The sequence below is a fragment of the Halichondria panicea genome, chromosome 10, assembly GCF_963675165.1.
Source record: "Halichondria panicea chromosome 10, odHalPani1.1, whole genome shotgun sequence".
NCBI classification, from domain to species: Eukaryota; Metazoa; Porifera; class Demospongiae; order Suberitida; family Halichondriidae; genus Halichondria; species Halichondria panicea.
In genome coordinates, this window is record NC_087386.1 from 2,162,516 (window position 1) to 2,176,740 (window position 14,225).

General features: G+C 38.5%; 2 protein-coding genes across 4 annotated transcripts; one reads left to right on the forward strand and one right to left on the reverse strand.

Annotated features, from left to right (window-relative positions):
• Positions 1-1,064: 1,064 nt before the first annotated feature.
• LOC135343397 (uncharacterized) lies at positions 1,065-14,205 on the reverse strand. 3 transcript variants are annotated; one of them, XR_010397149.1, is made up of 4 exons: positions 14,089-14,205; positions 13,430-14,010; positions 1,548-1,859; positions 1,065-1,264 (listed from the first exon to the last, which is right to left on the reverse strand). XR_010397149.1 is itself a non-coding variant. In XM_064540400.1 (4 exons), exons 1-4 carry the CDS (start codon positions 14,114-14,116, stop codon positions 1,164-1,166), a joined length of 1,026 nt encoding a protein of 341 aa, XP_064396470.1. In that variant the 5' UTR covers positions 14,117-14,205; the 3' UTR covers positions 1,065-1,163. The 3 variants fall into 3 exon arrangements, 2 of the variants coding, with proteins under 2 accessions (XP_064396470.1, XP_064396469.1); XM_064540400.1 differs by having other exon boundaries at positions 13,426-14,010; XM_064540399.1 differs by lacking the exons at positions 1,065-1,264; positions 1,548-1,859 and adding exons at positions 12,627-12,759; positions 13,026-13,374 and having other exon boundaries at positions 13,426-14,010.
• On the forward strand, positions 7,767-10,662 carry LOC135343395 (uncharacterized). The gene is made up of 2 exons (XM_064540397.1): positions 7,767-9,955; positions 10,069-10,662. The coding sequence occupies exons 1-2, from the start codon at positions 7,999-8,001 to the stop codon at positions 10,584-10,586; spliced, it is 2,475 nt and encodes an 824-aa protein (XP_064396467.1). The 5' UTR covers positions 7,767-7,998; the 3' UTR covers positions 10,587-10,662.
• Positions 14,206-14,225: the final 20 nt, after the last annotated feature.

Consider the following 14,225-nt stretch of genomic DNA (forward strand, 5'->3'; position numbering starts at 1 on the left):
GGAATTTATCAACCATCCATTGGCATTGCTTACCCACGTTTTACACACCTTAATTCCCCATCAGGAATGTGGAATTCCTCAATTAAATATCTAATAGGTGTCTGTGGTAATCCTTGATGGTTTATAATACAATGTACATTACTTCCCCTGACCTATATGTATAGCTGACCTCATATTCACTCTGATGTCACTTGTGGCTCAAAGTCCAAGCAACGTTTATATGCATGTAGATCTACCTAGCCTCGATTTTAATGCGGCCTGGAATCGAGGCTAAGATCTACCACCCTCACACACTTCCTTTATAAGCAACCTTTCACTAAATATATTTAGTAAAAATATTATAGTGCTCTGAAATTCAACTGGATTGATCAAAATAATTATGTCTGAAGATGGGCATACTGACCACAGTGATGAACCGAGGAGAGAGGGGTATCTGTCACCTTACCCCCCTAAAAGTGATGAACCCTCCCCCAATGTAGTCGTGGTGATGTCTAATCATCACAACATAAGATGTGCAGTGCCTCGTGGTGTAGTCAATAGACGGGATCGAGCAGTCGACAAGCAGAGAGCTAAGCGTCACGAAAAACCAATGATGGAATTACCAAGTAGCGATGAAACTGACTCTAATAAATGTTGTACTCTATTTTAGAAAGTGTCTCGTAGTCTACTATAGCTAATGTGCATGGTAAAAGTATAATAATTATTACGTTTTAACATTAATTGTCAAACTAAATGTGCTGTCTGCTCTATAATAATAGATAACTGTCATCAGTTTTATGTTGTTGCTGAGCAGCTCCTCCAAATTTCCTTGATATTTCAACGTTCCAATGGTTCTATTCTTGTATATCGCGGATTCGGCTTCAGCTATAGGGGTGACTGCATGGAGCAGCCATCCATTGATTCCTTATCCACTTTTTCCATTATTCCCATTATTCCAGACCAGTTCCATCATGACCCAGGGTGCTGCATGGGTTTAAAATTGGCTTATATAGAAAGCCACTTATCTCCTCCTCAATACCAATAATTAAGAAAGGAAAGAGATTTCATGACATCACAAGGGTGTCTGAATCTTCACACATAATACTTGTATAATCAATTGTTAAAAATATTAATTGAATAATTGTAAACATCAAATAAAATCATAATCAATAATTATATGGCTGCTACTCCAAATGTCTGATTTGCCCATAGGCTATGTTCCAAGACGCATTGATTTTGTCCTCGGTGCCTTCAGGAAGTGGGTTTTGTGAAGCCATTGAAGCATCTGTAGTGTGTGTACATGCATGCATGTGAATGTGCATGCATGTGAATGTGCAATAAGAACATGACTATGTGGTATGCTTTTATATACACAAGATGTCTGTATACTGCATATACATACAAGAAATACTATAATAATATTATATATACACATAAAATTGTTGGAAGTGTCACCAGAACGGTAATATACACATGACTGTACCTATAATTAGGAGTGCATGCATGCATCCGCACATTAATTGTGTGCAAACATTACAACCTTAATTGAGCGTATTGTATGCACTCACCAAACATGACCGGCATGACCATCTGATCACAATTTTTTGGAGTTGTCTCCTTTTTCCCGTCTCTCTTCATCTTCACATACACGCAGGCAATAATCATCAAAGCAACACAGCTAGTAAACAGAACAGCAGCCAATGTGATGGTAACCAACACAACGATTAGTAAAGAAGTTGGTATCTCTATTGGTGAGGTAAAATCAGTTGACATTTGTGGGGTAGTTTGATCATTAGTCATTGAATAATCAGTTGTGGTCAAGGGTGGATCAGTTGTAGTCAAGGGATCAGTCAAAATCATCGATTGCTCACCTCCATTACCTGTGCATGCATATGAGGTAATTAAAGTTTGACATGCACAAAGTCACTTACCAACTATTAACCTCACAATCCTGAGTGTATTCTCACTGCTTAGAGTGGATTGGATGGAAATAGTAGAACCGACAGTCAAATTAAACCCTGCACTTTGGACTAAGTATCTGCATGCATAGTACTGGACCTGTGTGTATAGAGATTGTTGTTATTTATGTATAGCTGTTTACAAGTCTCCGTTTGTGTGAAAACTTCGTCGTGTGTTCACTTTTTATTGCATAAAAGTGTTGATAATTATTGTGAATGTGTACAGTACTGCATGCATGACTCTACACAGACACGACACACTACTGTATATACCTTGCGCATGCGCACAGAGGCAATATAATTGAGAATCCGACTCTACCTTTTAATGTTGCCATATATACTTTAGCTACTCAATTTCAAAATTTTGAGGTGATCTACAACCATGCAGCTTAAAATTAGCATTCCATGTACAGGGTTTTAGAATCCTTGCAATACATGTACACTTATAAAACAGTTGACTTCCATATATGGAAGTCATGTTTAGTTGTTGCATGGATTCTGCAAAACCCTGTAGAAGTCCCGGCTTACCAGTCAACCCCATCACATAAATGAAGCCATAAATTATGGCTTTATGTGGTTGCCATAATTTATGGCTTTATTTATGCTTTATGTGGTTAGGGAATAATTGACCACATAACTTCTGGGGCCATTTCCAACACAAATATATGCATACCACCCCCTCACACACTGCTTACTTTATAAGCAATCCTGCTCTGCATTATGGTGTAGTCTCACTCTTCTGTAAGAGTATGTCCGAGCCTGAGGAAAATGTAGATTCGCTCATCTATAGCCGCTATGTACATCCTGTTCTTGATACTTGTGTAGCCAATAGACAGGATCGAGCAGTCGACAAGCAGAGAGCTAAAAAAGAATGAAAGATCCGGAATCACATAGCAATGACAAATTCCTTGTGGTCCAGGACCCTGAAGTATCTTGTGATGAGCCGATAGAGTGGTCTCCGCCACCAATTAGGACACACATTGTGGAGTCTTGTGTAGCCAATAGACAGGATCGAGCGGTCGACAAGCAGAGCTAAACTTCAAGTAAAAAAAATGATGGAATTACCAATTATTAGCCGAATGACGAATGCCCTGTGAGGAGACTCAACTCGTTGGAATTGTTGGGAAGCAGTCCACCATCAATTGCAATCTCACACAGACAAAGTACAACACTGACTGCTTTACCGTACACCTCTGAGACTAGGCCCCAAGGCATAATATCTAAAACTGACTCTAATAAATGTTGTACTCTAATTTAGCATGTACTATATAATGTGGTAACGATTGTGCAGTCACGTATTAAATATTATATTGTCAAACAGTTTACTGTGCATATTATATTGTATAGCGGGTGTATTTCGAGGGTATAAAAATGTTTGTGGTTTTTGATGATTAAGCATGTACCGCAAACATAATTTTATCCACGAATTTAATATATCGCACGCATGCATGCATGCTGCAAACAAGGCTGTTATTCCGCAAAAACATTTCTAACTGTCATTTTGCGAAAGTTTATGGTATACCCGCTATATGGTACTCTATAACTAGCTATTATCATGTTGGTGGTTGATTTCATAGGCTAGCTATGTTAACGTTCCAAGACTGCATGGTTTGAACTTGTTGGCGTTTTTGGCTTTTATATAATAGCTAGGAAGTGAATGCATGTATATATACCTTCGTGAAACCAAGACCAAATGCATTAGTTTCACCAGCCATCCATTCCTTACCCCATGCACTTTTTCCACTCTCAATCCTCCCCATTATTCCAAACCAGAAAGATCGAAATCAAACTTTACTGTTGTGTCATTCCATACGTATATACAGTATCAGGTGTACTGCTATATCTATAGCCTATTAAGGTGTCTGTGGTGTAATGAGTTAATGTTTCGATTTTCCTTTATCCTAAATTTAGGTACTAAAATATTGTTCCATATCATGGTGGTTTACACTGAATGTACTTCCCCTGACCTGACCTGGTGCATGATCATATTATGCATATACACCCTCACACACTTTCTTTATAAGCAACCTTTTACTGCAATAATTATTATCTGAAAATAAACATAATTTTACTGACCACAGTGATGAACTAAGGAGAGAGGGGTATATCCGTCACTCTACCCCCCCCCCATCCAACCCTTACCCCTACGTGGCCCCTAAAAGTGATGAGCCCTACCCCAATAGTCGTGGTGTGCAATATTGTGTAGCCAATAGACGGGATCGAGCAGTCGACTAGGAGAGAGCTAAGCGTCATTCAAGCAAAACCAATGATGGAATTACCAAGTAGCGATGAAACTGACTCTATTTTAACAAGAGTTACGAGTATTAGCTAATATGCAGTAAAAAAGTAATCACCATAATTTACTATTGTCAAACATTGTCAAAAATTTATTTAAATGTGCCGTGAGTGTGATCGTCCGCTCTATTTATTTCATTATTTATATTGTTGCTGAGCAGCTCCTCTAAATTTCCATAATAGGCTCTAATAAATGTTGTACAGTAACTCTATTTTAGCAAGTGTCAGTACTAGCTATAATGCATGCATGGTAAAAGTAATCGCCATAATTATGATAGCATACTACATGTATTCAAACCTTGTTAAACACATTTAAATGTGCGGTCTGTCTATAGTAGTACGTAATTATAGCTATATAGCCTGAGCAACTCTTCAACAAAAATTATGTGACAAATTAAATTTTTCAACTTATTGTCAATAATTATTAATCGTCACGTTTGTCATGATGTTGATCAATAATTTTTGTTCCAATCATTGTTCGAATTAACAATAATTAATTATCATCATTTTTGTTCGAATTACGATTAGCTATTGCCAATTATTATCATCAATGTTCCTGCTTCATTCTAGAATCATTCTAGAATCTATAGGTCACATTCACAGCATGCGCATAAACTAGACAAGAGCTGCTTGCCTGGGACCACATCGTTAACCTCCGAATCAGTCACGGCTCTTTGCAGGTGAGGGTGGGGACTAGTTGGGCGGAGCCCGACCGTCCCTGATGGGAGGTAGGGTTTCAAGCCAATGTCAGGATTTGTCTTTGCTGCAACTATAGTTGCAGCCCAATCAGATTGCAGCATTTCTACTGTGGTCTGTGTCACGTCCGGTTGCACAACCTAGCAAGGTAAAATTGGTTAACACCCACTTCAGAATAATAATATTCATAGAATAAAATGATTATTCATAGCTGCTTATCAGCGTGTTACATAATTCAGCAAAGACAAATCCTGACATAGGCTTGAAACCCGACCTCCCGTCAGGGACGGTCGGGCTCCGCCCAACTAGGTGGGGACTTGAGGAGGAGATCTTAGCCTCGATCCCAGGCCGATCCGTCTCCAATTGAACGCTAGGTCGCCTCCTCGCTACCAGAAGTGTATGAATACACTCCTGACACCATAAATAGTGAACCCTAACCCGGCCCTAACACACACACACACAGTATATAATTATATAAAACAATGTTATGAAGTTTTTGGAGGGTGGGAATATTTTTCCAATGGTCACTTTGCAATATCGTATTACTATTGCGCGTGAAAAACCTTTGCGAATGAGCCAAATCAGAAGAAAATTTACGATCTAACTATTGCGTTTTGGCAAGGATCATGTATATTTACTAGTTGGTTTTACGATTAGTGTTGCGAATTGATCAACCCTCGCAAAGTTCGCTATATGTTTGATGCTCGCAAAACATTCTAGTAACTAGTGTTCAAGCTGGCGCTGTGCTAATGCCTCTCGCCATGTTTTTGCTTTCGCTCAAAAGTATTAGAGTGTTATATTGGTTTCTATAATGAATTTTATATTAAAGTTAGCTTATTTATATAAAGTCACTGAGAAGAAAAGACTTATTTACATGCATCTATTGTTGTTATTATTTATTGTATTATGTGGCTTACCAGGACCTCAAGAAAGAAGAAAATTGATTCTTCTTCCAGGATCTGTAGTTCAGTGTATATAATATCTAAGAAGAAAATACCTGTGTACATGCATATTGTTATCAATATTGTTATATGCATGGTAGTGTTTTGTGGCTTACCAGGCCCTCAATACAAAGATGATTCTGCCAGGAGGATCTGGATCTGGATCTTGGATTTTTCTCACACAGGGAATGAGCGCGCATGCGCATTACATCCATAGGAATAATTAAAGGGTGTGTCCAAAGAGATCAATTTCACAAATGGCTACTGCTAGCTAGCTGTTTTAACAGATATTTTCTGAGTATTGTAGCTAACAAAAAGCTAGCGCTTTAGTGCAAGGCTAACTCATATGTTGAATAGAAAGTTTGTGCGGACAGATGATGCTATGAAAGATTCTGAAGAGACTGCAACAGCCTTCAATGTGAGTCAAACTAGCCATAACTCGAGAAAGAAGCTTTAGTTTGCTAATCCACGAATCAAAACCCAAGGGAACGTGGCTAGAAGCCTATAGAAGCTGTTAGCTTTCGTCGCATTGCAACCGTTGAGCAGTTACAGCTGGAACAGACACACACAGACACACACACACACACACATACACACACAGTCAGCTTTACCGTATCCCTCGTGCGGCTACGCCTCGAGGCATAATAACACACAGTCAGCTTTACCGTAGCCTCGATTCCAGGCCGATTAAAATACGGCCTGGTACCTATTGCAGGGTCAGCTCTCTAAGCACACACAAGATGGCCAAATAAAACAGTGTTGGCGAGAAACCATACAAAAATGGGTGCACGAAGGAACTAAATAAGTTCTAAAATTAATGATTTTTACTGTGACTTATGGCCCTTCTTTTTAATGGTTCCAAAAAACAATAATGTTTCGCTTTTGCGTTATAGTCTATCATGTGAGATAGCTAACCAAGCCAAGCTTTGATTCCAGGCCGCGGAAAGGAGTTTGTGCATGTTCTGAGTTTCAAGGGCGGCCTAACTGTAACCATTTTAATGTATTGCGATTTTTGTAATCGATTTTCAAAAATCGATTATCAAAAATCGATTATCAAAAATCGAATTTCAATAATCGATTATCAAAAATCGATTATCAGATCGATTGTCAAAGATCGTTTACGTGTAAATTGAAAATCAACTGTAAAAAATAGATTATTAAAAATCGATCTTCAAAAATCGATTTTATATTGGATGCACACGCCTATCAGATTCTGCCTGAATTTTGTCGCAAACGGCGTTCCATAGAGAAGAGGGCATGCAACTCACTATGTATCCTACGTACTCATCCGACTTCGTATCAGAGACCGGATATGCTAAAAATAGAATCCAGTATACGGACGTGAACAAGTGGGCGGTGTTGTTTACGGAGTTATAATTATGGGCGTGTACATCGAGCTGCCTAAGCTAGCTAGCTAACAGTGCAGTATTATTTTAGAGAAGTGTCATGACCAGTCCTAGTCCAGCCAGGTCCAAGACAACCCCTTCGAGCATGAAGTTGAGTGCTGGGCGCATTGTTAAGAAGTACCAGAGACTCAGGAAGACAGATTATTGTACCTAGGTTTCATCTTCTTGGAGTTGCAACTGTTGGATGGTTTGCCTTTGCCTTTGACACTGCTAGTACAAGCCATACTGCTGCTGAGAACTAGTTTTACTATGCTGCAATCGAGCTAGCTAGCTGGCACAAATATAAAAAATACTTTGATTTACCTTGTGCGGTCAAAGGTTACGCGTGGGCGTTTTTGTGGGCAGTTCTAAAAATAGCTCAATACGAAGTCGGATGATTCTGAGAATGGGGCGAGTTGCATGCCCTCTTCTCTGTATACGCCCTTGGTAAAACCTACTGGAAAACCTACTGGTTTTACTAATATTCATACATGTAGGGTGGTCGCCCACTTTGAGTTCACCTCTTTAATGACAATTGCAAGCACACGGTATACTCATGTATATGGGGTGATATCGATATCACCCCATATCACTCTGGAATATCCGTTATCGCGGTGTCAAAAGTCTTTGATGTGGCCACAAACTATGCAAACCAGCTAGGCTCTGGGCACTGGGTCAACAAGTTTCGCCGATTTCGAGTTCACCTCTTCTATCTGTGTTTCGTTACTAATTAAGCTAGCTAAAATGCAGCTCTACATAAAAACACAGCCCACATCCAAGTTGTCAGTCGATTATCATCTGGAACCCAGTATTTTGCCACTTGAAATTGAGGAGAATGACACAATTGAGTGTATTAAAGCAATAATTCTTGGGAAAACGGGAATCCCTTCTCAGCTTCAAGTCATCTACTTTGATGCAGAAATATTGCAGAATGAGAGGACATTGCACTCCTACAGCATAACAAATGAATGTACACTGCTGCTACTGTTTACAGCTGAAATATTCCCACTTCGACTGAGGCCAGCTTTTGTGAGAAAAACAATTTATATCGAAGCATTTGAAGATGACAAAATTATGGACATAAAAACACTTGTTTTGAAAGAAGAGCACATTCCATTGCAGCCAACACACCTTTTACTGAATGGTCGAGAATTAGAGAGTGACAAAAAACTGAGTGAATACGCTATTCACAGTGGGACAAAGCTCTCTTTGGCAATGAAACTTGTCACCAAAGAAATTAATGTCACAGGAAAGCAGCTATATCATACGGAAAATAATTTTTTTACATTTCAATACGTCTCAAGGAAAGATGCATTTCGATTCACAATAGCAAAAACGACAGCCAAAGAAAATCTTAAGAATTTAATCAGCTCGAAAACAGGCATCCCAAAAGGTCAGATATGCTTTTTCTATAATGGTTTTGATTTAGACGAAATTCACGCGTATTGTGAAACTGAAATAATATTAAAATGTGTAAGAAGAGAACCAGACTTAATGAGGATTGTCGTAAACTTTAGTCAACCATTCAAACACAGTGAGTCAAGGATAAGCTTGCACCCATTGGTCAATCGACACAATAGTCTTGAAGAAATAGACAAAGTGTTAGTACACAAATTGAGCTCAGTGGGCTATATTTCAGATGACTACATACCATCAATTCGGTCTGATTTTAAAGCGACAGATTACAAAGGTGCCCCTCTGACAAGTGAAACACTTACAATGCTGTATCCTAGACAGAATAAATCACTCATTGATTACGAAGTGACTGAAGGTTCTGAACTATTTTATTATGCCAATGTGCGGGGTGGAGGAATTCCTGTATATATAGCACTCGGATCTACAACGACAAATTATTATGTGCGTGAAGATGAAACTGTAAATGGCTTGAAACATAAAATTGAAAAAAAACAAGGTTTTCCAATAGCTAGACAGCAGCTTGCATATGAAGGAGGTCTTCTTGATGATGCAATGAAAATAAACGAATACAATATCGGTGGAAATAGCGTAATTCAATTATTGCTGAAGCCCCAGAAGGGAGCTTTCGAAATCAGTGCATATTTGCCAACAGGAAGAGTGTTACGTGCAGATGTTAGCCCAGATGACACAATTGCAAGGTGTAAGAAGCGAATTGCAGAAGAAGAAAAATTAGACCCTGATAGCTTTAATTTGGTTTACTTAAAACGAAGAAAACTAAGTGAATCAGGAACCGTTTACGAGAATAGTATTCGATCAGGCACTCTCATACACGTAGTGTCTAAAAGTGGAACAATCAAAATTAACGTTCATTCTGTAGATCACAAAATATTAGGAACAGTATACACAAATGACGACGAAACAGTATTGTCACTCAAAGTACGGATACACATGGAAATCCCTGGAGTTCCCCTCCCAGGTATGCAACGAATATTACAAGGAGATACACTTTTAAATGAGAGTATGCTGCTGAAACACTGCTTCATAAAAGATGATGGCAGTTTAACAGTAAGCACATTAAAGAAATTGTTTATTGCAACACCTAATGGAAGCACTATCAAAGTTAAAGTTTATCAGGACGAAAAAATTTGGTCTGTTATGAAATGTATTGAAAGGGAAACCCAAATTAAATTTGAAAATCAACAACTAACTTATCAAGATAAGATTCTCAAGAATGAGCAAATCATTGCAAGCTGTAACTTTGCTGTGGATCCAATGCTACAACTAAGTAAGTCAGTACATAAAGAATTACAAAGAATAGCATATACATGTATGTATATAGATGGTCACCTACAGCTGTATATGGAATAGCATTATCCATTATTATCATATTTCCTACAGATATTTCTGAGCATCCAATGTCTAAAGATTGTACTACAATCAGTTTTACGGCTAACAACAGTGCACCACACGACACACAAGCAATACCCTCTGTGATTGTGAAACAAGGAGAGGATGTTATAGACTCATTACGGATACAGTATGAGCTCACATACAGTAATCTGGATGCGGAAATTGAAACACAAGACATGCCCTACTTGGCCAAATATTTCGACAACGATCGGAAGTATTTTGAACTATTAGGGCTGAACCCGTCAGAGCAGAACGACATTAAATTACGCACAGCAACCTATGATACACGAACAGCAATGATACAAGCTCTAGAACTTTGGAAGAAACATAATCCTTATGCCGCTACACACAGAAAACTAATCAAGATGTTTATAGAAATGGACAACAGAGAAGGAGCTGATGGAGTATGCATATATTTGCGGGATAAAAGTGGAATTAGACATATTCAAAATGTATCTTACAACAAAAAGGCTGAACTGGAGAAAATACATGAAAAATTTAAATAGGCATTAATGATAATTATTATATACATGTACGTGTTAAATTTATGACCGAACAATTTATAATTATTGCATGGTAAAACATTCGAAATGTATCAACATTTCTATCATGATCTGTACCCTCGTCAGTGGCAGGTGGTCCCCATCCCCCTCACGTCTATATACAGTGCCTGTAACCTAGGGAGTAGAATACAAACATTTGTACTTAAGTGTATTTTGAGTTTGGAACATTTCTAAGAAATGATGCTGATACCATTGTATATAGGTGAATGAATAAGCTACAAACATATTCAAAAATATTTCTCTAAAACATTGTAGTAGAAAATCATTTAGGTGAAAACGGGGATGATTGTAAAAAAATGTATGTAACATCAATTATCTCTGGAAGTAAAAGAAAAATTGCTTCTACCAAAAGATAGACAATTTATTAACAATTACATGTGTAAAAAAATTAGACCTTAGCCGAAAAATTTACTTGAAATCTCTCCCTAAGCAAAAAGGCACCCAAAAACACACATAATGGAGTACGAAACAGCGTGTGTACTTATGTAACCGATTTTAATTCATGCATATGTTAGCTCAACTATCCACTGATGTTAATGCCAGAGTTCCAGACCTTAGCCGACAACGGTTGGTGTTTTTCCTCCCTAAGCTTTTGCTCACTATAATAATTTGTTGCTGTTGTAAAAGCAACCACATACCCACCACCTTAGGTTGCCATGGAAACATTTTTGGATATGTTGAAGCTCAAGCATTCACCTACACTTTGGTATCATCAAAATTTCTTAGAAATGTTTTAAGGTCAAGATATTCACATTTATGTACCAAAATGTGGTATTCTACTCCCTAGGTTACTTGCACTGTATAGCTATCATGTTAGTGCAACATACCATGGCGCTATAGGCATAGGCTACGTTCCAAGGTTTACCTTTGGAATTTATCAACCATCCATTGGCTTGCTTACCCACGTTTTACACACCTTCCCCATTATTAAACCAGAAAGATCAGCACTGTGGAATTCCTCAATTATAATCCTATTAATTAGGTGTCTGTGGTGTATAATGTGTTGATGTTTATAGTACAATGTATATACTTCCCCTGACCTATATGTAGCTGACCTCATAATTATGCATGCACTCTGATGTCACTGGTGGCTCAAAGTCCGGATCCATGAGGGGAGTTCAAGAAACCCGCAATATGCATGTACAGTATATACCACCCTCACACACTTCCTTTATAAGCAACCTTTCACTGTATATTAGATCTAGTATAAGTGCCCTGCAATTCAACTGGATTAAAAATAATTATGTCTGAAGATGGGCATACTGACCACAGTGATGAACCGAGGAGAGAGGGGTATTCGTCACCTTACCCCCCATCCAATCCGTACCCCTACCCCCCTACAAGTGATGAACCCTCCCCCAATGCAGTAGTGGTGATGTCTGTAGTCAATAGACAAGATCGAGCAGTCGACAAGCAGAGAGCTAAGTGTCAAGAAAAACCAATGATGGAATTACCAAGTAGCAATGAAACTGACTCTAATAAATGTTGTACTCTATTTTAGAAAATGTCTTGTAGTCTACTAGCTACAGCTAATGTGCATGGTAAAAGTAATATATTACGTTTTAACATTGTCAAACTAAATGTGCTGTCTGCTCTATAATAATAGTAACTATATATAACTGTCATCAGTTTTATGTTGTTGCTGAGCAGATCCTTCAAATTTCCTTGATATTTCAACGTTCCAATGGTTCTATTCTTGTATATCGCCGATTCGGCTTCAGCTATAGGGGTGACTGCATGGAGCAGCCATCCATTGATTCCTTATCCACTTTTTCCATTATTCCAAACCAGTTCCATCATGACCCAGGCCCAGGGTGCTGCATGGGTTTAATATTGGCTTGTGAGGTCAGAGGGCTATATATAGAAAGCCACTTATCTCCTCCTCAATACCAATAATTAGGAAAGGAAAGAGATTTCATGACATCACAAGGGTGTCTGAACCTTCACACATAATACTTGTATAATCAATTGTTAAAAACGAATAATTGTAAGCATCAAATAAAATCATAATCAATAATTATATGGCTGCTACTCCAAATGTCTGATTTGCCCATAGGCTACGTTCCAAGACGCATTGATTGTGTCCGAAGTGGGTTTTGTGAAGCCATTGAAGCATCTGTAGTGTGTGAACATGCATGCATGTGAATGTGCATGCATGTGCATGTGCATGCATATGAATGTGCAATAAGAACATGACTATGTGGTATGCTTTATATACACAAGATGTCTGTATACTGCATATACATACAAGAAATACTATAATAATATTATACACATACAATTGTTGGAAGTGTCACCAGAACGGTAATATACACATGACTGTACCTATAATTAGGAGTGCATGCATGCATCCGCACATTAATTGTGTGCAAACATTACAACCTTAATTGAGCGTATTGTATGCACTCAGCGAACGTGACCGGCATGACCATCTGATCACAATTTTTTGGAGTTGTCTCCTTTTTCCCGTCTCTCTTCATCTCCACATACACGCAGGCAATAATCATCAAAGCAACACAGCTAGTAAACAGAACAGCAGCCAATGTGATGGTAACCAACACAACGATTAGTAAAGAAGTTGGTATCTCTGTTGGTGAGGTAAAATCAGTTGACATTTGTGGGGTAGTTTGATCATTAGTCATTGAAGAATCAGTTGTGGGTAGATCAGTTGTAGTCAAAGGTGGATCAGTTGTAGTCAAGGGTGGATCAGTCGATCGCTCACCTCCATTACCTGTGCATGCATATGAGGTAATTAAAGTTTGACATGCACAAAGTCACTTACCAACTATTAACCTCACAATCCTGAGCGTATTCTCACTGCTTAGAGTGGATTGGATGGAAATAGTAGAACCGACAGTCAAATTAAGCCCTGCACTTTGGACTAAGTATCTGCATGCATAGTACTGGACTTGTGTGTTATGAAATCCCCAAAGATTGGCAAAATTCTGAGTTTCTAAGCCAATGCCAAATCCTTGTGTGGGTAGCAGAAAATGTTTGCTTTCATCGAACGTAAAAGTATCACAGCAAGCTTGACTTGCACAAATGCCTTTTGGCGCAGGAATGGGTATGTTTTTGAGCACTCTTACATTCGTGGAGAACTTGGAATCCATTTGTAAAATGAGTAATGTGAAAATGGTATCCTCTTCAGTTCCCGTTTGCTGGTAGCAGTACTGCACACCAAGCACTGTTGCATTACAACTGATAGGTCCAGGTATGGGGTAGACATAGAGTGAGCGTTGGATGCTTTGCTCCAATGGTTCTATGTTTCCAGCGCTTGCTGGTATATCTGGAAAGTAGGAGACATTGTTGACAGGGGAAGAGCATCTCCAATCAATCACTGCCTCACAGGAGAAAGGCAGAGCTACAACTGGAGAAATAGGGTATAAATTAATATATAGGTATATGCATGCATGGAATTGCAGCTATAGCTATAGAAATGGCTAACCTGCAATTATAATAAGACAGACTCTCATTTTAGCAACACAGAGGACTTAAGAGGAATGTAATTAAACTGCTGAAAAGAAACTTATTTCCACAGTTATATAGAGCTTGCCACTAAATCTACTGCTCATGCGCAGTGAT

Coding starts and splice junctions, on each gene's coding strand:
- LOC135343395 (XM_064540397.1), top strand. CDS start 7,999: ATGCAGCTCTACATAAAAACACAGCCCACATCCAAGTTGTCAGTCGAT. Junction 9,956..10,068: donor GGATCCAATGCTACAACTAA/GTAAGTCAGTAC, acceptor TATTTCCTACAG/ATATTTCTGAGCATCCAATG.
- LOC135343397 (XM_064540399.1), bottom strand. CDS start 14,116: ATGAGAGTCTGTCTTATTATAATTGCAG. Junction 13,375..13,425: donor GATTGTGAGGTTAATAGTTG/GTAAGTGACTTT, acceptor ATGCATGCACAG/GTAATGGAGGTGAGCGATCG. Junction 12,760..13,025: donor ATACAATACGCTCAATTAAG/GTTGTAATGTTT, acceptor CACACACTACAG/ATGCTTCAATGGCTTCACAA.